This window comes from Pteropus alecto, unplaced genomic scaffold (genome assembly GCF_000325575.1).
Source record: "Pteropus alecto unplaced genomic scaffold, ASM32557v1 scaffold177, whole genome shotgun sequence".
Taxonomy (NCBI): Eukaryota; Metazoa; Chordata; class Mammalia; order Chiroptera; family Pteropodidae; genus Pteropus; species Pteropus alecto.
Window position 1 is genome coordinate 12,196,088 of NW_006442207.1, and position 26,319 is coordinate 12,222,406.

Consider the following 26,319-nt stretch of genomic DNA (forward strand, 5'->3'; position numbering starts at 1 on the left):
TTTAATGATGGAATAGGAAAGTATATCTAAGGGGACAATGTCATCCTACTAAACCTGATTGAGGAAAGCGTATCATTACTATTCCTTTCTGCCCTAATTTTTATTGCAGAAAATCTTGGAAGGCTAGAACATGAGATATTCTACAAAGTTATTCTTTATTAGAACTCTTATTTCGGATGGGTGACAAAGACAGGGGGCAATGGGATTTTATATTTCTAACTAGAGTTTGTGCCATTTGTGGTTAACAAACCCAAGCAAGAATTTATCCATGTAACTCTTAACTATGGACTTTAAATTTGAGGTTCTTTATTTAGATTAGTTGATCTCTATAAATTTACCATGACAGTTGTGCATTTTTATATTTTAGTTCTCCCTTTTGGTTTCTCTGTAATATTTTTCTTCATATTACCCCCTTCCTCTTCTTGCAATATTTCATTTCACTCACCAAGTTCTCGTGCATCTCAAACTTTGGTTTCACTGGCTTTATTTTAAACCCTAAATGTTATCCATCGATATAATCTCAATCATCGTTCTCTATATCTTAAGTGGTCTTATCTATTTTAATAGTCTTCATAATTTCGCCTACTGCCTGTGTAGAGATGATTCCAGTTATCTCTCAGGTCGGAATCTCTGTTTTAAGTTCTTGACCTTTGTTTCTAATTAGCTATAAAAATCTGTTTACTTAAGCTTAATGTATCCAAAATAAAACTCTTATATCTACTCCAGTTTTCATATTTCTGTTAATGGTAGTGCCAACTCTGAGAGAGACCTCAGTGTGAGCATCATTATCTTCGATTTTCATGTTCCTCATCTGCCACACCCAATCAATTGCCTGATCTTGTTTGTTTTACCTTGACAGTCTCTCTTGAATGTAATTTTCCCTTTAATTTCCTTTGCCACCACTCTAGGGCAGGTACCCTACTGCTCATATCTGGACTGCGGCAATTATTACTTAATGGACCTCCCAGTCATTTGTCTCTGTGTCAGTTAGCTTTTGCTGCATAATAAATTACTTTAAAATTTAGTGGCTTGAACAATGACCATTTTATTTAGCTCAAAATTCTGAGAGTCAGCTGGGCAGTTCTGGGGTTGCTTAGCTGATCTGGAATTGCCTCACATGTCTGGAAGCTGGCAGCCTGTTGACTAGGGTGCCTCATTTCTGCATGTAGCCTTTTATCCTCCAGTGAGTTATCTCACTCGCATTCACTTAGTAGTCTCAGAGTTCCAAGTGCAGCAAGTGTAGGTAAGCCCCAATGCACAAGTGTTTTCCAAGTCTCGTATTTGGATCCCATTTACTGCTGTTCAAGCCTGTATTCAAGGATGGAATCTCTTAATCAGAGGAATTGCAGTCACAATATAAAGGGATAGGAAGAATTTGTAGCCATTTTTGTAAAATCACATTTCATTTTCCACTTTATCCTAAAACTGCAACTAATTTAAAGGTTTTACAATTCAGCTCTGATAATTTTATCCCTCTGCTTAAAAACTGTCGGTGGTACTCTTTGGCCCCTGAATGAAGTATAAGAACAATAGCATGATCTGCCTCAATTTATCTTTCTAGTTTTTTTGTTTGTTTGTTTTTTTCCTGTGCTCCCTTTTCTCTACTCAAATTGGACTAGTTTCTGAATTGGTCTACCTAGCCTTTAAGGACCAGCTCATATGCCGCCAATTTCATGAATCCTTCCTAGATTTTCCTCTCTTCACTCCCACATTCACTTCTCTCTACCCCCTAAGTTGAAATGGTCTCCCCTTCCTCAGTTTCCTCATAGCTCTTTGCACCTTTATTGTGGCAGTTGTGATTTTTCATCTTGTTATAATTGTCTGTGTATGTAACTCACCTCCCTTATCAGACTGAGAACTTTTAGAACTGGAACCCAAGCTTGTTCATCTTCATGTGTAATATTTGGAATCCTGCTTTGTATGTAGCCACCAAAATATTTGAATGCATTTTTGAATGACAAATATTTCTGTTATTATAATGTTAACTTTTGAGTGTCAGTTAATTAAAATTTTTTCTTTCAGACCAGAAACTAGAGAGCAGTATCCAAATAAATTTATCCAACGAGATGACACTGAAAGATTTTACATTCTGAATACACTATTCAACCTACCAGGTAGACTCATTCTATGCTTATATATACCGATCCTTTCTCTTCTTTCCATGATGATTTATCTTTGTTCAAGGGAGGTAATGAAATAAGTTTAAATTATCTCACTTATAGCTTATGAATATCTATTCTTCATTTTTCAGAAACCTACCTGTTGGCCTGCCTAGTAGATTTTTTTACTAATTGTCCCAGATATACCAGGTATGTACATACTATAATTTTTTTACCAATTGATTTTTTTAAAATTAATGTACAGGGTTTTAGAGAACTGGCCATTGTAGGTCTTTTCTGCTTTTCTGAAGTGAATTTAGTGCTAGTGAGAGATGCCACATTGCCAGCCTGAGAGATGGGACAGCACCAGCAGCTCCATGCAGGCTCTCACCTCCCACACGGCCCCTCTCCTTGCCAGTGTGCTGCAGCCATGTTTGGAAGGGACCACTTCTGATTGGCTTCTCCTGGGAATGAAGACGGCCAGCAGAGGTGCTAATTGTGACAACTGAGTGGGAGGTTTGTGTGATGATTATCTGTCCAAGCAGAATTACACTAAAACCCCCCTACTCATTTCACAGCAGCTACCTAGGAGCCATTCAGGGATGGTAATTTAGTTTCATTCCCAGGCCCAGCAAGATTTGATTGAGGAATAAATACTGTTTATCCTCCCTGAAGTAAAATTTTGCTAAAGTTTTGAACAAGTTATCCTCTCCTTTTGCGGGGGAATTCATAACCACTGGTGAAAGTTCAGCCATATGTACCAGTTTGCTAACTTCTTATCCCCTGTAGGCCTTATCCACTCAAGGCACTAAATTTGGTGGAGCAGTAAGTCACTAAGCTAAATAGAAAGCGGGCAATACCTTTGTACCTAGAGACAACGTCAGAAAAGTTGGTGCAGAGAACCTAAATTACCAATTTTAGGGTTTAAAATTTCTTTGATGGGAACCTGTTTCTTAAAAGTGATGAATAAAAGAACTTGACATTTTTGAAACTGGCCTTTTAGCTTTCATTCAGTATATTCTTCTATCACTTTGTATTTGTGCACAATTATTGTATTCCATTGAATACTATAGTCATCTCTGGTGGTCAGAATGGATTTTCATTAGGGAGTAATTATTTTCCTAATTAGCCAGCACCTTTATCCACGTAATAATGGAACCTTTGGGTCCCTGGGCAGTGTTTGATATTCATTTTATTTACCCCCCTTTGGATTCCCTGTCATGTTCTTTTCATTTTTCTGTAGCTGTGAAACAGGATTTAAAGATGGAGACCTCTTCATGTCTTACCGGAGTATGTTCCAAGATGTAAGAGATGCTGTTGACTGGGTTCATTACAAGGTACCTAAGAGCTGCTTCTTCACCTGCTCACTCTCTGGCATGTATTTTATGATTTGACACATTAACTTTCTAAGTGCAAATAGAACAGAATATTTCCTCTTAAAAAAGTGGATCTTTCCCCTAGTGATAGCTGGCTGTAATACTTTTACTCTTGTCTTTAGCTGTCCTGCTTTCAGAGGTGATGCTGATCTTTCCTCAATGGTGGTGCTTGGCTTCTAGATCTTATTTCAGTTTGTAATTCCCAAGCATACTGAGAAGAGATTTTAGTGTTAATATACTTACTGTATCCTTTGGGGATGATTATGATCATTTTGTTTTTTTCAAATATCTCACGCTTGACTAATCACACTAATATTTACATTTATTATAAATTTACTGAGTAAATATGAAATGCCTTTTTATTTCTAGTTTAAAGTAAAAATAGTTTTTTTAAACACATTTTGGAGGCAGAGTTGCAGCAAATCACATCTGTCACTATATCCTGGCCTTCTTCACTTTATCTACTTTTCCATTTTGGTAAATACTTAAGAAATGTATTTGGATTATTAGTAGACACAATTGTCTTATAAACTGTTAAAAACTGATTTTCTTCTTTTATTTCCCTTTTTCTTCCCCTAGGGCTCCCTTAAGGAAAAAACAGTTGAAAATCTTGAGAAGTATGTAGTCAAAGATGTAAGTAATAAAGGGAAAATAGATCTGCATGAGAGCTTGCTTTACCTGTTAGGGAAATGAATAACATGCCTATTTATAGCAAAATGGACAAGGGGTGATATTTTTTTGTCTTGGCATAATATATGCCAAGTATAATCACCATGAGTGTTCAGCTAGAGTATAGATCTTAGTATAGTTTTTCTTGTCTGTTGATAGTCAAGAAGACCTAGTATTCCATTTGTCTTTATAGCTTTAATTATAATAAAAGCAGATAGAGTGGTTACTGTGTGCACATCAGCATGCTAAGTGTTTACATGCATTATCTCATTTAATCTTCCATATAACCCTGAATTAGGTTTTGTTACCTCTGCTTTATAGATGAAAAAACTGAGGAATAAAGGGATTAAATAATTTTCCCAAGTTCATAGTAAGTTCATAAACCACCATGTCAGAATGTCTAAATGTACATATATGTAACTGTTAAATTGTCTTTAACATAACAGGAAATAATAAGCTTTAAAATATCTTAAAAAGTTTATAGCCATGCCACCCGGAACAAGCCTGATCTCGTCTGATCTTGGAAGCTAAACAGGGTCGGGCCTGGTTAGCACTTGGATGGGAGACCAACTAGGAAGACCAGGTGCTGTAGGCATAAAAAAATAAAAAATACAGGATTGTAAGCTGACAAGGTCCTTGCAATCTGTGAGGTCAACCAAGGGTTGCCTCACCAAATAAATAGATAGATAGATAGATAGATAGATAGATAGATAGATAGATAGATAGATAATTGAAATATCAATCTAGTTGAAATATTGGATGGGAGACCAACTAGGAAGACCAGGTGCTGTAGGCATAAAAAAATAAAAAATACAGGATTGTAAGCTGACAAGGTCCTTGCAATCTGTGAGGTCAACCAAGGGTTGCCTCACCAAATAAATAGATAGATAGATAGATAGATAGATAGATAGATAGATAGATAGATAGATAGATAATTGAAATATCTTAAAAGACACTAGTAGAAAACTTAATAAAATTCAGAAAAATCTGTAGTTAATAGTTTGTGCTAATGTTAATTTCTTAGTTTTAATAATTGTGCTGTGGTTATGGAAACTGTTGATATTAAGAGAAGCTGGAAGAAGAATATATGGGAATCTTCTGGACTATTTTTGTAACTTTTCTAAAAGTCTGAAATTATTTCAAAATAAAAAGTAAACACACACACAGCCATAAGATGAGATACATGTTCCTTTTCTTACAGAGTAAAAGTAGCATAGTGCAATATTTTCTCAAAGTACTTTGGTACAGATTTGTTGTTTTTGGTCTTTGTACCTCATTTCCCCTCCATTTCCACCCCCACCTGTTTCAAGAAAGAATGCTGAGGGGGTCAGGAGAGGTCCAGAAGAATTTGAGTAAAGGAATCTATTTACTGTGAGAGAAAAAAAAGCTGTTTTTCTTTCTGGTGACATAGGAGTTAGAATTTCCTTATGTATCTGCTGGCACATCTGGACATTGCTAGGTTGCATCCTGCACACATTGTTTTATTTCTGCAAGATATTTTTTAAAAGGAAAGTATATGCAATTAAGCTGTATCTCCCTATATAGAGGATTTTGCTGGTGATGTTTAAAATCAGCTTCTCCTGATCTGTAGCACACCTAATTCACATACTTTAAGAGATCACAAGTTAATTTAAACTCTTTCTAGAGGCAGACATAATGAGGAAGGTAGATATATGTTTTTAATAAGCATATAATCATTTCTATGAGTCATTTTATGTGAAATCTATATATTATCTACACCATGTATATTACATTTGTTAATTCATGCATAATGATAATGTGGTTTTTCAAATGCAAAATTCTGAAACCAACCAACCCTTAAAGGGCATCTCCTGTTATTTCAGTGGACAAAAGTCCATTATATCAGTGGTCCACAACTTTTTTGGCACCAGGGACCAGTGCTCCTATGAGACTCTAATGCCTGATGATCTGAGGTGGAGCTGAGGCGGCGATGCTAGCGCTGAGGACCGGCTGCAAATACAGATGAAGCTGCACTGGCTTGCCTGCCGCTCACCTCCTATAGTGCAGCCCAGTTCCTAACAGTTGGGGTTGGGGACCCCTGCAGCATATGACTACCTCACAGTTTAAATGAATATATGTTTGTGCTTTAGTATTTCACTCATCATTTTATTAAATTTCAGGGAAAACTGCCTTTGCTTCTGAGCCCCATGAAGATGTAAGTGCATAATATTCATATTTGTTTATTTATACAGAGGAATTATTTTGGACTAAAGAACTGTTACGATAATGAGGAAGATAGTTTTTTAAGGGTAGTTTCTGCCATTTCATTTTGAAAGCAGAGTGAAAAGAGCAAAAATACATAATATAAGGGCTACATCAAATTTTCCTAAATATTTTATTTTGACTATTTTCCCTGATTACAGTTGGCTACTTGAACGCTTTAATTCGGAGTTTATTTACAACATTTATGCTGATTATAAAATGGCTTCTGTGCCTCTTTGGCACATTATATATATAAACTTAAATCACACCCTTTATTGTACATGCATACATACCCTCCCCGCTATTGGGAGACAGACAGCAATAGATAGTTCAAAGATGTTTTAACTCTTAGCCGTCAAAATTTACTACTGCTTAATTTACATTTTTTTTTTTTTTTTGCCATGATTACAAAGCATGTAGAAAAGCCGATTGAACTCCTTAGCTTCATCTTACTTTTGCTGACAGTTACAAGTTCATAGTAGTAGCAAGAAGTTCAGTGCTTCCCATCTTCTTTATGTAAAATCTTGATTTAGAAATCTGGCGATTTAGAGTAAGTGGCTTACAAAGCCAGTGGTTCATTAGCTTAGTTGGTCTGGGAACATTAGTAAGAAGGCCAAGGTATGTTATTTCCATGTAAGTCATTAGTTTTCTCCATGCTTCTGCATCAAATGTCTTTTACTTCCAAATATGTGTTCCAGTCCACTAGTTGAATTGGATAGGGATATATGGATGAATCTGTATAAAACTCTCTCCTAGAAGAAGCCCATGTCTTATTGGAATGTCAGAAGTTTTTGTATGTTTGTGGTTAATGATGAAGCATTAATTTCTGGCTTCCATATAAACTTTAGAGAAAATAAGAATGCGATGAATCTTATATTGAAAAATACATGTCTTATGAAAAGCTTGTGGGGTTTTCTCTTTTGCAGAAGTAGTATATGGATCTTATGTTGGATTTTTTTTTTCCAGAAAATTATGACTTACCTGTTCGATTTCCCACATGGCCCCAAGGTACTACGTGTAAATTAATAGACCATTGCTTTAGTAATAATAAATGCATTTAATCAGCCTGAAATATTGATGGTTAGGAATTGGTCAGGAACCATCCAGAAATCTTGCAGGAGCCGGTAAAATTTAAAGTTGCTAGCAATCGGAAAACTTGGTACAGAGAAACAAAAGAGAGATTCATGTCATATTAAGTAGGATGGGATCAGAATAAGTTTATGCCCAAGAAGTTCTATGCAGAATTGTTAAGTTTGTGTGGCAATGAAAAGAATTTTCAGGTTGAAGAAGATACCCGATTAAAAGAAACAAAAAATATGTATATTCGTAATGCCATCTAGATTTTACCATTAGTTATTGTGCCAAGAGAACAGTTAACCTTGATACTTAGCAGAGAAGTCTATATTTCTGCAGCATAACTGCACTTAGATTTAAGGAACATTCAATGCAATTTAATCACATACTCTTGGGATTTCGACTAGATTTCTTTGAATAAATGTCAGTAAATTCCTGCTTTGAGGTCACCCAAAAGCACAGAATGCAGTGCTTTTCAGCTTGACCTTAAATGATTAATGCCATTTCAGGATGGGCATAATATTAATGGGCATAATTTTTACATTAGTGCTGTGGTTAACCTGCAGTATGAGGCAAAAGCCAATGTATACCTAGAGCCATCATTCTGAAGACATAACCAGTAAAATTTCCTAATAGTTCCATGTTAGTTTATGTACTTTTGTTCTGATGCTGATCTGCCTCTTTCTTAATTTCTCTTGAGTTTTGATTTGTGTCCCTCCTTAGCCCCTTGAGGCTTTTTTAGCCCATTTCACAGTATGAACACACTTTCATGTATTAATTTGCTGTGAAATAAGTTAATAAGTAGTAGATTAAATAATTGAAGATATAGAGATTTTGGAGTCATTATTTATATTTTCACCATGCCTGCTCCCAAAAGGATGTGGCTTATAATAAGATAGAATATGTTTTTAATTAAATAGTGGACTCTTTTGAATATATCACTACTTCTACATTCCTTGCATCTGAGTGCCTTAAGGTTAGGAGTGACGTTTCAGCTCTTGCTGTTTCTCCTTCATCAGCCAGGGAGCTCCCATCGACCATGGCAGTCCTACTTTGACCTGATCTTGGTGGATGCACGGAAACCACTCTTTTTTGGAGAAGGCACAGTACTGCGCCAGGTGGATACTGTAAGTCAAGAGGATGATCTATTAGCACATTGTCCTTCATGTTTCTCCTTTTCCCATTCCTACTCTCCCTAAGGAAACAGGTATTTTTAACTAATTAGCCATATCTTTTTTTTTTTTTAAATTATTCTAAGAGTTTTGGTCTTAATTGATATAGCCAAATAATTTAAAAGAATATAATTCAAAAGCGCCGTTCATATGGTTGCCTAGCCAGGTAGCATTTTGGGTGGAGATTTTGATAGAATGATAAAGTACTACAAAGTCCATATTCTCTTTTCATAGAAAACTGGCAAACTGAAAATTGGTACCTACACAGGCCCCTTACAGCATGGTATTGTCTATTCAGGAGGTGAGTTGCACACTTCCCTTTATTTCGTGTAAGTCTTTGCTCAGACCTCACTGTGAAAGCTCTGATTCCCTCCCAGCATAGTGGCACATATACCTTTTAGGATTCTAAAGATAGCATCTACTGAAGGTATATTTAAGTCACCTACTAATGCAGTAGGAGGCAGGGAGAATGGGTTTGAGAAGTTGTTATTATGTCCCAATGAATCTTTGATTTTTGCTGAAAGGATCCATTTTCCCCATCCTTTTACTTATTTTGAAGCTTTTCTGAGTGTCCTGGAATCGTCTGAGGTGCTTCTCAAGGAGTCCTTAAGGAACCTCTGTGGACACAAATGGATATTTTGTTGGAGTGAGAAACAGTTGAACAAAACCAATTTAATGGACAATCTGTTATGAGAAAATGCAGTGGTACTTGTGAGGGTTATATACACTAAAGCTGTGAGACATGTAGTTTTGTTGCTCTTGGATTTGGTCAAGAGCCCTGGTCAGCACAGTGGAACTGAAAGCCTTGTCTTAGAGGCAATAAAAAGAATGATGAAAAGAAGACAATCGTGAGTCTTAAAGACAATGACCCACAATTGAGCTCCTTTTCTAGATATGTCCCTCACATAATTATAAGAATAAAATCAATTATATTAATGGTTATGGTACTTGGGGCACTAGTTTTTAATATGGAGACATTTTCGTTTTCTCATTGTTCATTCCATTGTTTCAGGTTCATCTGATACAATCTGTGATCTGTTAGGAGCCAAGGGGAAGGACATTTTGTATATTGGAGATCACATTTTTGGGGATATTTTAAAATCAAAGAAACGGCAAGGGTGGCGAACTTTCTTGGTGATTCCTGAACTTGCACAGGAGCTGCACGTCTGGACTGATAAGAGTTGTAAGGAGCCATTACTCTTATTTTATCAGTCGTTGATATAGCTAGTGTTTATCTAAATGGCCAGCTGTGAACCAGTCCTCTTTGATGAACCATTATTTTGTATGCATGAGGTCAGAAGTATTCAAAAGACAGGTCTTGCTGTTTGTATACCTCCTTCCCAGATAGCCAGATATTTCACAGAACTCCGGAATTTGAGGTAATATGAGGTTATCTTGTTTAGCATTCTTCTTGAATCCCATCAAGGTTGAGTATAAAATGTTATTCTCCCAAGTTATATTATAATAGCAACTAACCTGTGAACTCTACTTTCCTCTGTAGTCCCATATTTGTCCAACCAAGCTACTAGTTCCAGTCTTTTGGCTACCAACCCATATCTGGGATTATGGGGCATTGATGGTTCTGAGTGTTAATCACCTCCTGGTATTTTTTATTTGCTCTTCTAAGAAGTAGAGAATGAGGCCAAATTGCATTCCTTGAAATGAGCTACACTGTGTACACTGAAATATGAGCTTGGATCTAGGTATGTAGTAAAGATATTTGACAATTTATCCAACCAGTCCTAGCTACTAGCATCACCCAGTGTGGTGAAAGGTAATGCCTGCATGCCCTTAGGCAAGTTACTGAGACACTTGTACCTTAGTTTCCTCAAATGCGAAAATGAGGATAATAATAATACCTACTTCATAGAGCTGATGAGACTTGACTGAGGTAACGTGCGTATAAAGAAGGTAGAAGTAACAGTCTTTCTCAACCAAGGCTCCTCATCCAGACCCCAGAGAAGATGATCAAATGACTCTTCAGTTCTCGCAAAAATGGCAGATAAATTTTTTATATACAGTAGATACATTAAAGCTTAATTCTCTTTGGGGAACCCAGGTTGAGAAAAGCTGGAACACACAGAAAGCATGTAGTAGACGCTAGCAGTTGCTGTTGTTTATACTTACCAGTGGGATTTTCAGGCTAGCCTTTCACCCACATTTTCAGCTTTCCATCTGTGAAGTTCTAGACACCTAGGTGATTTGGCTGTATTTCCTGGACTTGTAACTCTAGACAAGTCACCTAATTCTTTTACTACTTGCTTTGCTAATACGATTTAGATAGGAATATGAATTGGCACTTGGTGAGCTCAGAATCAGCATCTGGTTGGAAGGAGAGTCGTAGTCAGAAGGGCAGTTAGAGGAAACTGGTGTTCGTCTGCTGCCAGATTGCAGACAGGATATGTGCATAAGTTTTCCTGAAGGGGCAGAGGAAGAAAGTAATTTTATCTACTCACTTATGGCTTTACTTTTCAGTCATATCTACAACTTTTTAATATAGTTTTTAGCAATAGTTAAAAACTGGATGCTTTTTATTTAAAACATTTTCCTTTTCTTTCCAAACCTTAACTAGCACTTTTTGAAGAGCTTCAGAGCTTGGATATTTTCTTGGCTGAACTCTACAAGTAAGTTTCTTTCCTAATTCTAAAATTTTCTTCCCTAAAACCTATCTACCTCTTTGGGAGTCACCTAGGTGTAAGGGATGTCTTTTCTAGACATTTTCACTGGATTTTTTTTTTGTCTCCAGGCACCTTGACAGCAGCAGCAATGAGCGCCCAGACATTAGCTCCATCCAGAGACGTATTAAGGTATCCAAGTGGGATTTGGGAGAAAACTTAGAAAATAAAGTTTAAGTGATTTTCCTATTTGATTTTATACAAGGACTGGCACATAGCCAGTGCTCAATAAATATTTTTTTGAATGAGCTGACAATCACCGTTGTTCTTTTAGAAAGTAACTCATGATATGGATATGTGCTATGGGATGATGGGAAGCCTGTTTCGCAGTGGCTCCCGGCAGACCCTCTTTGCCAGTCAGGTGATGCGTTATGCTGATCTCTATGCAGCATCTTTCATCAATCTGCTGTATTACCCATTCAGCTACCTCTTCAGAGCTGCCCATGTCTTGGTGAGTTAATACAGCTGTAGGCTGTTTACAGTTAAGATATTCTGAAGGCCAAGATCTGCAGCCAGCTTTGTGGGATGGGATGGGAGAGTTTGGATCATTCCTTTTTAACATGCTCGAAGCCCAAGGGCAGGTTGCACAAAAAGGAGTCTTTGAGAAAGTGTGATTAAGATAGATTACAGGATATAACTTTACTCTGAAATCTACTCTATTAAAAGTTGTTTAAACGGTGAAGACTTTCCTCTTTTATTAGCACTAATTGAGAGAAATGTGGTTTTTATATTCCATTCTGATACTGATTTATATTTCAGCACTGTTTTTCTGTGAAATGAGAAATAAGGCTCTCTTTTTTTCCCATCTTATTCAGTTTCAGACTATAGTAAACAATCTGGGCACAGTTTTGAGGGTTGGAGAGAGAAGATAGGTAGCTTTAGGTAGTTCTGGGAAGACACTTCAGTATCTAACATGGCTTGGCCTCTGGTCGAGGATAGACATCCCCGTGTATGGCCACCTAAAGGGGGAACTGGGGAAATAGCTATTTTGCCCCCTCCACTTTCTGAACCTCTGACTTTATTCTAGATGCCTCATGAGTCAACAGTGGAACACACACATGTAGATATCAATGAGATGGAGTCCCCCCTTGCCACCCGGAACCGTACTTCAGTGGATTTCAAAGATTCTGACTACAAGCGGCACCAACTGACACGGTCGATCAGCGAGATTAAACCCCCCAACCTCTTTCCACTGGCCCCCCAGGAAATTACACACTGCCATGATGAAGATGATGATGAAGAGGAGGAGGAGGAGGAGGAGGAAGAATAAGGAAAACCAAAACTCTAAGTACCCATTAAACACTTTCTGGCAGGACTCACAGGAACAGACCATGTCCCTGTCTGGGTTCTAGGGGTGTGGGGGTGACTCCATCAAAGGTACATCTGAAAAGTTTCTGAAGAGTCTAAGATATTCTAATCATAGGGAGATACTTGTTTTAGTTTTGTGTGTCTGCATTCTCTACAGATGGTTCAAAATTGTAATGAAATCTGTATTGGAAGAAAGGGTAAAGCTGGGCTGAAGTGCATGCAGAGAGCTCTGTCGTGGTTTGTGACACTGTTTCCATGTCTTGTTTCATTATCAGTATTGCTGAAAGGTCTCTGGAATAAGGATGATGATGGGAAGAAGTGATCCAAAAATGCTATTGTTACAAATTGTGCTCTTACTCCAAAATCCATCTTTTTCAGTGCATTACATAGTATTGTATATCATTGGAGAAATATATAGTTTTAATTATCAAATATAGTCTTCTGTTACAGTCTAGGTTCCTTTTATGAGCTTTTAAGTGTCCTCAGTGACTCTGGAAAAGCTGTTACCCATCAGTGGCTTTGCAGAAGTGTTCTCTCCTTGTTGTAGGGTTGATCTGGAATGGACCGCAGTGATTTCATTTTGAGGCAAAAGTCTTCATCTATTCTACACTTCTGTGATTGATACCAAAAATGTTTGTTTTCCAAAAAACAATCTATAGAAAGAATTTAGCTGAAAGAGGACAACGGAGCAAACCCCCAAAGAAAAAAGAGGAACCTCCTCCTCATATTACAGAATAACTGAGTAAAATTCATTTGTGTGGGCTCTGTGAATCACGCTGCCCAATTCCAGCCTTCTCTGTCCTCTGGGGTTCATTGCTGTATTTCCAAGTAGAGGATGGTAAGCGGGCTTTGTAAGCCGGAACCTTACTAAAGCAGAGGGCACAATCAGTGTGAATAAATTCACTTTGGAATCTCAAGTGAAATCACTTCTTGTTGTTTTGAACAAGAATGGATCATTACTATATACTTTAGGGTATTATAACTGCCTCCCAACACAGTGAATGTTATTAAAACATTTTTAACAGTGGTGTAGACTCTTTAACCTTCACATAGTTCTTCCATTCATATTGTCACTGGTCAACATGGGAGAGCAGATTAGCCGCTCTAGAATTCAATAAAGTATAATATTTCTAATACTGACTTTGACCCTTTCCTGTAGCACAGCTCTGTAACTACCAGTCTTCAGGTGGGTTTAAGGTTTGGGTTAGTGACATCAACTTGACTTTAGCATGGTTAATTAATGGTTAAATTTATACTACTTAAATAAACCTCAAAATTCTTGCATGGAAAGTTTTTTGGTATAGGACTATGAGGTGAGACTTTTTTTTTTTCTTTTAAAAGTCATTTTATAGGTAGAGAACACAGAAACTTAGCCAAGGCCATATTACCTCACCATTTTCAATATCTGTAGCTTTACATGAAGTTACAGAAATAAATATATTCTTAGTATTAGAAATATGTGCTACTTATTACAACTACAGAGCTAACTTATAATAGTATATTTATATACTTTTCCTTTTAGAGCAAGGACTCACATGAGCACTTTGCTTTAATTTACCACACTTTTTGTATTTTGTTGTCCACATAAGATCTTCTCATCTAGTAGTTTTTGTTTTTTGGGGTTTTTTTTGGTCAGATGTCTCTCTGGCAGTGGGTCCAAAGACTAAGAAGTAAAAAAATACATAATTGCAGTAAGAAAGAATTCCATTACTGTCACAGCTTTCTTCAGGACCACAAAAATATATTTTAAAGAGCTAAGGTTCCGTAAGAGTCTATAAGACCCAGAAGGGAATGTTCCTTCTATGTACATTATTCCTGTTATGAAGAAGAGTATGCTGGAGGGTAAGTGGTCTATGGGCAGGCACTCAGCACTGCACTTGGGCTCGTTAAACATGAATGTGAGTTTCTCTGAAGCTGAACTTAAAATGGATGATGCCCCCACCTTTTTTAAACCTGATGCATTTAAAACTGAGAAGACAGATCTTCCAATTCTTCAGAATTCCTTTCCTGGGGTTTTGGAAACCACCTAATGTTCAGGCTTTGTAAAAGTACCAGGTACCCTTTTTTGTGTGCTGGACTGAACTCACAATCTTAGGGCATGTACAGGCTAAAAGGGACCCTGGTGCACACACCCAGCAGCGGGTCAGAGGCACAGCAGCAGTTCAGGGTTCCCTCTGCAAGATGACTCACCCTGTACATTCATCTCTGTAAAGATGGTCAGTAAAGCTCAGGTGGTATATTTCAGAAAAGTTGGTTAAAACCAAGAAAGTTGTGTTCTGTTTAGACTTTAGATTTTTCTCCTACCATAAGCAGAGCTCTGCTGAGACCTAAAATATAAGGCAAGCTTTCCCAACTGCCCTTTTTAAGATGCTTTTAGGAGAAGTGGTTCTTAATAGAACTAGAATAACTTAGAGCTACAAATCCTGTAGTCATGTTAGTATTGTTTTTAAGCAACCACTTTGAAACCACTTTCAATGGCATGTCAGATTTAAAAGTACTTTGTCCATGTTTAGATATTTCTAAATCAGATTTATTTAAGAAATATTTTGTCAACAACTTTAAAGCCATGTAATTTTTCCATGGCTGCCAAGTGCATTTAAAAATACTTTGCTTATTCACCACAAATAGCCCGAGACAAACAACTGCATATCTAAGTCTGCATTAAGGGTAGGAGCCTTGTCCACATTCCGTGTTATGGAAACTATTCAACCATTCTTTGATGGTGGGAAAAATGGTAACTATGATCTAGCTACTGCTGTACAGTTAATGGCCCAATTCCTCACTTGGTCTAGTAGTCTCAGTACTTAGGTTTCTCATGACATTCTTTCTTGATGACTAGAGCATAGAGCTCTTAAAAGTTTTTCCTCAAATGGAACGATTTCAAATGACACACCACTTTAGGAGGCCCTGAGAATGAATGCTCTATCGTGGAGCTACCTTTCAAGCAGCCTGGAAAACAAAAGAAAATTAGTGCGCCACCACCAAGGAGTGGGAGGAGATGCGCATACGCAGCAGCCAGGAAGCAGAGCCAGGCGTCATGGTAACTCCCGGCGGCTGGTCCTACACCTCCACTAACAACTAAGAGAAGCAGCGTGTCACACTGTTCTCACTGCTAGGCATGTAGAAATAGCAGAAAGCAACTCATATAAAAAGAATGCATTCATTTACAGAATGAACAAGGCAGCTTTTCTATTTAACCTGGCAATCTCAACCATTTTTCCCCTGTCCTCAGACACAATGTCGTCATTCCAAGGCCACGACAATCTGACTCGTTCTAACAAAGATGTAATTTCAAAAGTAAAATACATACAGTAATTTAAGTCCCTCTGAAGAGCTTTAACACAAAAAGTACTCCCAATTGAACACAATATTTCAATCTCAAGCTTGTTGACTCTGGTTCTGCAAGTCTAAGTAATCTATATTTTCCAGTTTAAAAAACAAAATGACCAATGACCAATTTTTGGTTTGGTCTCTTTGTTTCTTCCTACAAAATAAGATATCTTTGCTCCATTTTATTACTAAAAAAAAAGTGGATCAGACACATTGTTTCCTGAACCAAATCAGGTACAAATATGTCTCCAAATGCTTGCTCTCCTGTTGAACTCTCCATAAAGCTATGTCTAGCCAGGGCTATAGACGAGGCCTGAAGAGCCTGAGCCAGGATAAACATCACTGCACACACACTGGAGCCCAAGCTGCTGAGTGCATGTTCTTCCCATGAAAGACAGCAATAGTCCTTCCAGCTCTCACAAGTGCCCAAGAACCCAGGAAAGAGGATTTGCCAAGCAAACCTTCCCAGCATAGAAAAATGTTTATTAAATGTCCAGCTTTTTTTGAGAGAGAGGGTTCTCACCAGAGGTCATCTTTGACTTGTGGGTGGGTGTTTTCTGAAGCAAGTAACTTCCTATTTGGACCCACTGCTATCAAGTCACTGATGTAGCAGGACCGTGGTAGGGAAGCTGGCTCAATCTAAAAATTCCTGCCTTGTCTTGGCCTCGTGTTTGAGTGCTTCACGATCACTAATACCCTAGCAGGAAAGCCCTTGTGACAACTCTGGCAACTGATTCTCCCTTGTATCCTTAGGCCTTGCAGTCATCCACCAGGAGAGATGGCATGCCACCAGAATGTCACAGATGTGAGGATCTTGGAGGGAAAACAATGGAAATTATACAAAGCAAAAGAGCTTACTAGCCATCTAATATAATTCTTTGGCTTTAATAAGGAATCATCTCTATTGAATTACCTTTAAAAAGTATCAGATATGTTTTCAGAAATCAACGCCAGGCTATGAAAAGGTCATTCAGTTTGTACCACTTACTTTCTCTACAAGATCCTCTGATCACTATCTGCGTCCTCGGAAATGCTGAGCTGAGAAGAGGCCCTGGGGAGCACAGTTTGTTATATGAAATAGAAACCCCAGAGCGTTTTTAACAATAAAGCTTAGAAATGAACCGACACACGAGCACTCCATGGATGCAGACAGAAAGGCAAATCTCATCTCACAGTAGGGAAAATGGCCTCTATTTTCGTTGGAGAATTTCTGATTTAAACTCAGGATTTATCTAGACAAAGCAGGAGAAACTAAGCAACGTAGCCAGCTGGGAGTGGATGTGCTGGAGAGAGCATTCCTTCCCGGCCCCGCTCACGCTTTCTGCTCTGCTCCTGAGGAAAGCAAACAGGCTCCTAGGAAGGGAACACTTCCCTGAAATACAGACCTCCCTCTACTCTCATGAAATGGGAGTAATGACTGGGGGAAGGTGGGGTGGTGGTCAGGCAGTGTCTCATCTTGTCAGCAGTTCTTCACTGAAATGTCTCCATCCACAGGACAAGAGACCGCAAACATGATTAAATAAGACAGTGGGAAAAGTAAGGGACCAGTCATGATGAAGCTCAACTCTCAGAGTACAGTCCTCTTTGGAATATGGAGACTAAGAGTAAAGAAGAAACAGATTCCAAAAAGATGTGGTCTAGGAATGGATCACAGAGGGGCCATGAACCTTGACCTGAAGATCTTCAGGAGCTGGTCACATATAAGTGAGGAGGGGGAGGAAGGAAGAGAAGCCTTGAGAAAGTGCTGATGGAAGAGGATGTGGACCACACACTGGATGAGAGAGAAAGGCGCCCACCGAATCCTCAAGAGCTCGGAAAATGACTCACCACACTCGGGCCCAGTGTTTCTAACTCGAGGGAGAACTGCCTGTGCGTGCTGGACCCTTTCTCCTTCCTAGGCTTCAAGGAGCAGAGGCACGGAGCCGTTTTTATCTTTGAGAGCCAACGAGAGGCTTGGATGAGGCCTCTGGTCTTGTCTAGTAACTGAGCAGCAAAAGTCCAGGGCAGTTGAGTGGCAGCGTCTTTACCTAAAATGAACTGATAGGGGACTATAATCCTGGGAAAGGAACACCACCCTGGAATTGGCTGAATCAGGCTTTAAGTTGGAGGCACAGTTCTAGCGCCCACTTTTAACACAGACTTTGTGATATGTGAGCAGAGGAAATGCCCTGCTGTGTTGCCATGCTGACAGCCGATGCCAGCTTTCCCTCCAGTAAAGCCCTGCAGCTGGGCAAGGGAGCAAGGCTGGTGTTGCACGGATGAAGGGGAAAGAGGGAACACACATCCGTTAGAACGGTGAACAGAAAATCATTTATCTAAATAGAATAGAAATGAACAAAAACCTTTTAAAACAATCACAAAATTTACAAATAAATTGGTACAAAATAAATAGGAGATTGTAAATCTACAACATCATTTCAATTATAAAATGCATTCATTATGACAATCAGCTCATGAAACCTATACAGTCACTTGTGCTTCAGGTTTACGTACACCGCTCTGAATACCGTGTTCAGAAAACTTCACTGCTGAAAAGCATGAATGTACACTATGATACAGTGAGTAAAGGCTAAGGAGGATGAAAATGGAACACAAAGCAGGGTCTTAATTGAGGGCCAAGGCAATGTTGGCATTGGGCCTCAAAACCAAGAAAAGGCATATTAGAAGCCCAGACAGCTTCCATGGTCCAGAGAGATGGATTCTGTAATCCAAGGTGGGAATTAAGGTGCCATTACTATTGTGGGGTCAGGCCCCTGACCTGGCTTGGGGTGAGGGGGTAGGAGTGAAGGAGGAGGCTCTGGTCTCAGGGCCATGCTGTACCACTACACAGAGAATAGACCCAGTCACCAGGAAACCACGTCCTAAAGTATTTCACAGAGGTACTTGAGAGGCCCTGCCACAAGGTAAGAGACCTGCTTCAATCCTTGTCCCAACACTGGTCATCAGGAATAGAGGTGGTCCCAATAAAAGGGGCTGGGGACACGAGGGCCAACATAACAGCAGCAACCTGTTTAAGACAAAAAAAAAAAAAAATTGCTGCTTTCTCCCTCGCTTTAAGAGACAACAGGACCATGGGCTCCATGGACGAGGGGGTCCAGAACAGATCTTTTAGTCACAGACGATATACTAACATTAGAGGCATATGTACATAATAAATAATATAAAATAAACCATATACATTTGTGGACTTAAAGGACTCCAGGAACAATAAAGTCAATGGACTGATACACTCTACCTTCACAATAGACTTCAGACACGGGAATCAATGAATCAGAAGCTAGGCTGGGGCTCTCTGGGGAGTGGGAGTCCTGAGGCCTTAGTCTCCCCCACTCCTTTCTGCTCTGGGAGCCTGAGAACAGCTGTTTATATCTAAGGGGCCCAGGCCTCCAACAAAAAGATCAGGCATCCAAGCTCTACCAGGTCCCTTCGATACTTCTCTCCAGAGGAGTCTAGCTCCAGAAGAATCACTTCCCTTGTGAATCCATGTGGGTCAGATGGGGGCAAATGACAGAAGATACCCTGCCAGGTGATGCAAGACGGTACTCTCAGTCATTCGATCTGTTCATGTTTTAATACCCCACCTGGGTATTAAAACTTGAAAGCATGTACCGACTGAAGACTTCCTTATAGTACGTGTTGGATCTGTGTACACAGGAACCTTGCAATACAAACTCCTAGGACTTTACTCTCCTACCACTAAAAACCTTCATTTCCATGTTACTTCAAGTACAGCCTGCTATTTCCTATCAAAAGATATTTAGAACAATTCTAGTGAGATGATGTCAGTGGCTCTAGCATATACAGAGTGAATATTTATTTGGTTGAATTGAGCCAACCCAAAAGGTCTAAGAAACAAAGAAGGTCCCTAGCCCAAGATGGTGGGAGGGAAGCTGCTCTAAGCTCTGCAGTTGCTATGAACTACCTTCTCTTCCCTCCTGTCCTTAGGGCTGACCACACAGGGCAGAAGGAGGCAACCAGCAAGGAAGAATTCACTGCAGACAGAACACCTATATGATCTAGAGTAGGAAGGCCCACCGACACAGCCTTGAGGGATGGTAGTAACACTGACAAGATCTGGCCTGGGTGCATCACTCACCCTGGAGTGGAGACAAATGAACCTCAGCTTAGAATTCTCTTAACTCCTATTCTCCTATCAGCTCATTTGAATACAAAAGAAATACGAAAAGATAAGATCTGCAAATGGCCCTGAGGTATTAAAATTCACTGAGTAGTCTGATCACTGATAAACTTACACCAGAAGTTTCTGAATCCCCAAATCATTTCCATATTGAACTTTCTACATCCCTCTTAATTCTGGGTTAATTTACAACTTACCCAGATACCCTTGCTGGACAGAAGCACCACTAGCCCAGAGCCCAGAATGGAATGAAACCTGACCCAGGTCTAGAGCGTGTGTCCTCAGTAGGAAAGTGAGCACTGGTGACTCAAAAGTCTCCACACCCTTCACAGCCAGCTCAGCCTTGGAGTTCGCCTCGACCCCCTGAAAAACAAAACAAAGCAAAACAAAAAACCTGCCTCTAGGACCAAAGCTGAGGGGAGTTGGTCCCATGGCCCACGCACGCCACCAGTGAGGTTGGGTCGTGTGCCAGCCCGGGTGAGTCCTCTGCCTGGGATCACTCCTGGGGAACACTGGAGGAATCCTAGTCTCCTGACCCAGGAAAGGCGAAGATAGCCACTGACCCCTGACTAGCTTTCATAAGATGACAGGGTTGGGTTTTGTTTTTATTGCTGACCAGCCAAGATACAGGCTCGATCAGCCATGGCACACTCAGGTCTACTCCTCAACCCGAGAGAATCTGAGGGCAGAAGGTCAAGGTACTGTTGCTTCATTTCCTAGGAAAAATGCAAATTCTACTTGTATCTACCACTCTTTTCCTAGACTTGAACAAGCTGGTGCTTTAGTCATATGGTTGTGGGGATCGCACAGGTAAATATGTTCACAGTTAATGTTCCATATTAGTGTGGAGTTCTGCATTCAACATTTGCACAAAAATTCCTTGAAATAACTTTAGAGAATGGTAAGATGCCCTACTTCCTTCCACTTGGGGAAGCTAACCATGGCAGCATGGAGACTGGAGTGAGGTGAGGAAGGAGGGAAGAACAGAGTTAAATGGGTGACTACCCTTTCGAAGTCAAACTCAGTAAGAACCACAGCTTAAGCTAGTTGATTAACACCCAATATACATGTACAAATCTTAAGGACCTATTTTCCTAAGAGTTTACATGATTTGGGACTTGCCTGATGAATATAAAACAAGGGAAAGAACGTCTAAGGCAGTAGGAAAAAAACCACTTTCATTTACAAAGGGAAAGCAGATGCTCCTGGAGACATCTGAATACTAGGAATCCAATTCCGGGTGGGACCTTTGCAAAACCAGAGTGGCCACTTAGGAGGAAGAGGTGGTTCCACAGCAGGGGCCACTGTGCAGAGAGACGACAACGGCTCTGGCAGGATACAGGACCCCAGGACCTGCATCTGCTCCACGGCCCACCTCTCCACATTTACAAAGCCAGCAGCCGATCGATGCTAAGGACTGACCACTGCACACCAAGATCTGGACTATTCGATAGCCTTTCTCTGCCTGACTCCCACTTACTTTATAGACAAGAATTGCATAGACTTTCTAAGCCAAAATCATTCTCCTGCTGCCTGGAGAAGTAATGAGCTGGCATTTCTCCATCACCCCGAAGTTAGTTTCCAGAAGGAAAGTGGGGCCTGGAAGAGAAATCTGGTTGCTCAGACACTGAGTGTTCTTTGAAAGGTCTTGAGCTTTCCCCAAAGCAGATGTAACTAGAGCCAAATGTTAGCCTTCATTCCTTCAGGGGTCAGACAGGAATTACTTCGAATCCCCTGTTCTTATAAAACAGTGAATAATCAAAAAGGTAAAGAGTAGTTTATAGAAAATAAATACAAACTTGGGACACTAAAATTTTGTCATCTGGGAGCCCCAACCGCAAAGCCACCCCTGCCCACTCCTTTATAGAGAAGACTTTTCAAAACACCAGCACACTGAGCAGATAAGACAATACTGAGAAGCCATCTGTTTCTCCCTGAAGTCGAAGAGGCAGCAGCTGCAATCCTTTATCCATTGCCCGGGCTTTCACCGAGCTTTAGGATTCATAAAGGAACAGCGGGGATCTGAAAAAGATCCGACATGTTAACTCTGATTCCAGGGGCTCCTACAGTAACAAGGTACCCCAGGATGGACTGTGTGGAGAAACAGATTGACCAGGAGAGGCTGACAGGCCAAGATCCCGAAGGCCAGAGGAACCACAGCTTGGCAGGCCAGGCTCCGCCAGACCACAGAGAAGGCCAGTGCCGTCCCGGCCGAGTGTGGTGTGGTTGTTGGGGAGAAGCCCCTCCCTCCGCAGGGCCCGGGCTCAATTTCATTACAGGGAACTCTCATTTCTGCTCACTACAGATAACCCGAGTTTCTGCATCACCCTGGGGTTTGTGCCCAGCTGGATGCATCTTAAGAAACTTAGGTTTTAACTTGAATGGATCTGTTTATAAAAAGGAGCACTCGTGATGCCAAGTCCCACGAACATCAAGCTGCACGGCGAGGGCTCCATCCCAAGGTGGCAGGTTGGGTGCCAGCAGCAGGCCACTCAGCCCCCTTAGGGGGCACCCTCGTGACTCTCTACCATGAGGTAAAAGCCAGTACTTCCCTCAGTAAGGGGCATGGCACCTTCTGAGGACGACACTCCAGGAATAACATCCTACAGGAAATACCAAGCATGCATATGACACGCGAGCCACCAAGCTGCTCATCAGAAGGCAAGCCCAGCATGTCGCTGGCAGTCCCCAAGCACAGGTCCCACCCCCACAGAGCCAGCCTGTGTGGCATGTTGCTCCCTTGAGGAGGGAGAAGAAAACTGCTTAGCCCTGGGCTTCCCTTCACTCAGTGGGGCCCAGCGGAGAAAGCGCTGTCTCCTTGGCTAGTGTAGATGTGGCACAGACTGACAATTCCGCACGAAAACTGTGGTCAGTATGAATTCATTTCAGTGTACGAATGTTGCCAACGAGATGCACAAATGCCTTGGGCTAACACTTAAAACACAGGTGAGATAGTTATGAATTCACTCAAGTAATACCTCCTGACATTAATTTCACTACACGTGATGAATTTGGTATTAAAACAAGACAGACACACATGAAATGGCCACAACACACATTTGGTTTCTGAATCCCTGTTTGGGGCCGAACTGACCCTGGCTGTACAGACAGCCTCTGGCATGGGCTGCATCTGAGGCGGGAGGCACAGAGGTCCTTGGGCGGGGGACACAGCCACGGCTGGGCCCCACGGGCCCAGGGACGGAGGGGAAGAGGGACAGACAGCTGGCTCTCTGGCAGGAGGGGCAGGGGCTGGCAGTCCCCAAAGTCCCCTCCTTCCAGCACATGGGTCTAGAAATGCCGCCTCAGCCCGGGCACAGAGCCCAGCCGGAAGGCCCGGCTCCTTTTCTAACAATCACACGCGTCCCAGTGGGAAGGGGAGGCGCTTGAACCCCACACCACGTGTTTACTCCAAAGCCCCGTGGAAGATTTCCGTTTGGCATCTGTGTAGCAGCATCGTGGGTTAACCAGAGCGAGACGGGGAGGTGGGCGACACGCTCTGCAAGCTGGGGCGCTGGAGCCGGCGGAGATGCCAGGAGCGCTGGGGTGAAGTCACCTTGCCTCTTGCCAATGATAAACCACGGGGTTAAAATTCATTAACATTCATTTTGGTGATAAAAATTCCTTAGAGTGGGAGCAAAAATCACATTCCAAGCAAATGTTAAACCTTTCTGAGGGAAAGGGACACAGTTAAACATTAACTTAAAACAACACTGAGCTTGGAGAGGCGACTGCAGGTCCCATGCGGGCTCCACCCCGCGGTGCCACGCACTTGGCGGGTCCGCATTAACTCGGTTTTCTTCATTCTCCCTTCAAGTTCGACAGCAACACCCGCTGAGGCACAGAGGCAGGGTGCCCCTCCCCGGGGAGGCCAAGGAAGGCGACTGGAGGGACAAGTCCATCCTATTAGGTCTCATCATGGGGTCATAGCAGAGTTCAGGCAGGACGACTTAGAACTCTGCAAAAGACACTTTTTAAAAAACATGATTTCGTGAAAAAAATAAATCCCAACAATTTCCAACTTCTTGCAAATCAAGGAAGGAGGAGGGTGAATAATAATAAAAGGTACAGCTGAAAAAAATAAACATGATTCTATTTGGGCGGAAGTTCATCTCCAAAATCTCGAAAGCCACACCCTAGCTGTCAACGTCCCAGCTCTAGTCTCCATTCCTGCCCTCACTCTGCTGCTTCCAGGAAGGGGACAAAGTCTTTGGTCTCAGGATGTTGCGGGATGCAGCATGGCACACAAGCTCACACTAATGGGATTCATGGTCAGACGGAGGCTGGGCAGAGCGGCCTGGCCCGGGGCCACGGGAACAGGAGGGCTGAGGGCGGTGGGGGGCCGTGCCCTAGATGGCGCCTTCGTTGTGCAGGCTGTGATTGGCCTTGTTGTGTGTCACACAGTTCTGTTCATTGAGCAGGTTGGCCGTCTCGTCTGGCAACCCGTCGTGCAGCTCCGTAAGAGTCAATTCAATTTTAGTGTTTTCACTGTCTGAAGACTGAGGAGTTTTGTCCATCCGGGATGCCATCAAGGCATTTTGGTATTGCTGTCTCGAGATCTGGGGCCAGAAGATGGTACAGAAAACAAACCAAGACAAAGCTTATTTTTAGGTTCTCTTGTCTGAATATTGTATGACATGTTAAGTTCCCCAAAAGGACCCTAGTAGTTTCTCTAAGAGAAAGTCATCCTTGCGTATAAATTGATCCACTTTCTAAAGTTCAAGTTGACTCTGGTGAATAAGTCAGTTTTTACTGACATAAGCCATTTCCAAATTTTGTCTCAAAATTTCAGAGACTAGAAAATAGAGATGGGCTTTCTCAGCTAAAGCTGGCTCTGTCTCCAAAAGACATCTTTATTTCAGACTAAGAACAGCACCCTGTCTCCAGCACAGAAGTGGAGGGTTCTTCCCGCCCCATCCTGGCCAGCCTTCTGAGTCTCTGACCTCAGCCCTTTCGGGCCCAACCAGAGTCACTAGAGTCTTGAGTGCATGAATATTTGTTGAAAAAAGTTTATTCTTTTTTTTTTCCTGCTCTCCAGCTCTACCTTCCCCGAAAAAACCAGATCTGATTTGGCAACTCATTTGATAGAGCCAAAGAGATAAATGTTTTTTCTAAGCTGCCTTTTCCTTGGGCACAGTAGCTGTAGGAAGGGCACCCACAAAATGACAAAAGGGAGCTCAGGAGAGGGGCTGGGGAGTTGACCTCACACTGCCAGGTCTGGCCAAGCAGCTCACTGCTCTTACCTTGACAAACTGGAGATCAGAGAGGGCGCGCACCGAGTAGTCTGGGATGTAGACTTGGAGGAATGAAGAATTGAGCTGATTATTGCTGCTCCCCAACGTCGGTGTGATTGCGTCAATCCGGTCACTTCGACTGAGAGAGTCCGAGTGATTCAAGCCACATGGGCGAGGAGGTGACTTGTTTTCACCTGGCAAAGGATTAAAAAAAAAAAAAAACCCAACCACCTTTCAAGTGAGGTAGATATAACCAATAAAGGCAGCTTTCTATTTTCCAAAGAATAAAAAAGTATCAGCTGCTCAGCCCCGTTCATGGGAACAAACACAGTCCTCCCCAAGTCTCCGACCGCACAGATGCTGTGGCTGCACGCCCACGCCAGGGGCATCGCAGGTGCTGTGAAACGCACACGCCACGGGCAGCGAGGCCCAAGCACAGAAACTACTTGATATAAAACATGGGCTATGAAAAGGCGGCACTTCATTATTTTGTCAGAAGCAAAAGCAAAGGACTCTTGAGAATATTCATAAATCGGTATGTGTTTTAAAGGGATCCAAATAGCTCTGTTTGCTCAGACCTCACCTCCCAGCCAAACCTATTATCTCCATCTCTGACTCCAATAAAAGCCCCACTAGGCAACGCAAGGTTGTCTCGGGATTTCAAGAACACTAGGAGAAACCAAACCCTTAAAAGGTGAAAGTGAAAAGAAGTCCAGGTGAGTCTAAGAGATGCTGCTTTTAAGGGCAAGTTCACTATAGCTTCTAATATACATTTTCTTTAAAATATTAACTGGGTGACCACACTGGACAGGTCCTGAATTGCATCATGCCACAGGATTAGAGGGGACCAATTCTCCATCTGATGGCTGACTCCTCTTTGCAATATGTCCCTGACAGATGCTCCCACAGAGGAGCTGGCATGCAGCTGGTCCCACCCTGCAACTGTTGGAAAGTCTATCATCATTCCCATCAAAAGCTGCCTCCCCAACTTCAAATGACAGTTTCCCTCCACTGTATGAAGCTC

The 26,319-nt window shown here is 41.3% G+C and overlaps 2 protein-coding genes and 1 pseudogene across 3 annotated transcripts in view; 2 read left to right on the forward strand and 1 right to left on the reverse strand.

Annotated features, from left to right (window-relative positions):
- The window catches only part of NT5C2 (5'-nucleotidase, cytosolic II), a 76,097-nt gene extending 62,361 nt beyond the window's left edge, over nt 1–13,736 (forward strand). The window contains exons 7-20 of the mRNA XM_025039140.1: nt 2,023–2,114; nt 2,252–2,309; nt 3,343–3,436; nt 4,055–4,108; nt 6,286–6,320; nt 6,529–6,595; nt 7,124–7,375; nt 8,461–8,568; nt 8,848–8,914; nt 9,626–9,796; nt 11,186–11,237; nt 11,360–11,420; nt 11,563–11,739; nt 12,316–13,736. Coding sequence (XP_024894908.1) covers nt 2,023–2,114; nt 2,252–2,309; nt 3,343–3,436; nt 4,055–4,108; nt 6,286–6,320; nt 6,529–6,595; nt 7,124–7,375; nt 8,461–8,568; nt 8,848–8,914; nt 9,626–9,796; nt 11,186–11,237; nt 11,360–11,420; nt 11,563–11,739; nt 12,316–12,558 — 1,531 coding nt within the window. The 3' untranslated portion in view covers nt 12,559–13,736. The remainder of the gene's footprint in view (nt 1–2,022; nt 2,115–2,251; nt 2,310–3,342; nt 3,437–4,054; nt 4,109–6,285; nt 6,321–6,528; nt 6,596–7,123; nt 7,376–8,460; nt 8,569–8,847; nt 8,915–9,625; nt 9,797–11,185; nt 11,238–11,359; nt 11,421–11,562; nt 11,740–12,315) is intronic.
- LOC112470151 lies at nt 4,621–4,739 on the forward strand (annotated as a pseudogene).
- A 9,189-nt stretch (nt 13,737–22,925) lies between the features above and the next one.
- Nucleotides 22,926–26,319, reverse strand: part of CNNM2 (cyclin and CBS domain divalent metal cation transport mediator 2) — a 123,483-nt gene continuing 120,089 nt past the window's right edge. For both annotated transcript variants that reach the window (XM_006920898.3, XM_015596342.2), the window contains 2 exons: nt 25,305–25,489; nt 22,926–24,620 (listed from right to left, as the gene is read on the reverse strand). In XM_006920898.3, the coding sequence (XP_006920960.2) occupies nt 24,411–24,620; nt 25,305–25,489 (395 nt within the window). In that variant the 3' untranslated portion in view covers nt 22,926–24,410. The remainder of the gene's footprint in view (nt 24,621–25,304; nt 25,490–26,319) is intronic.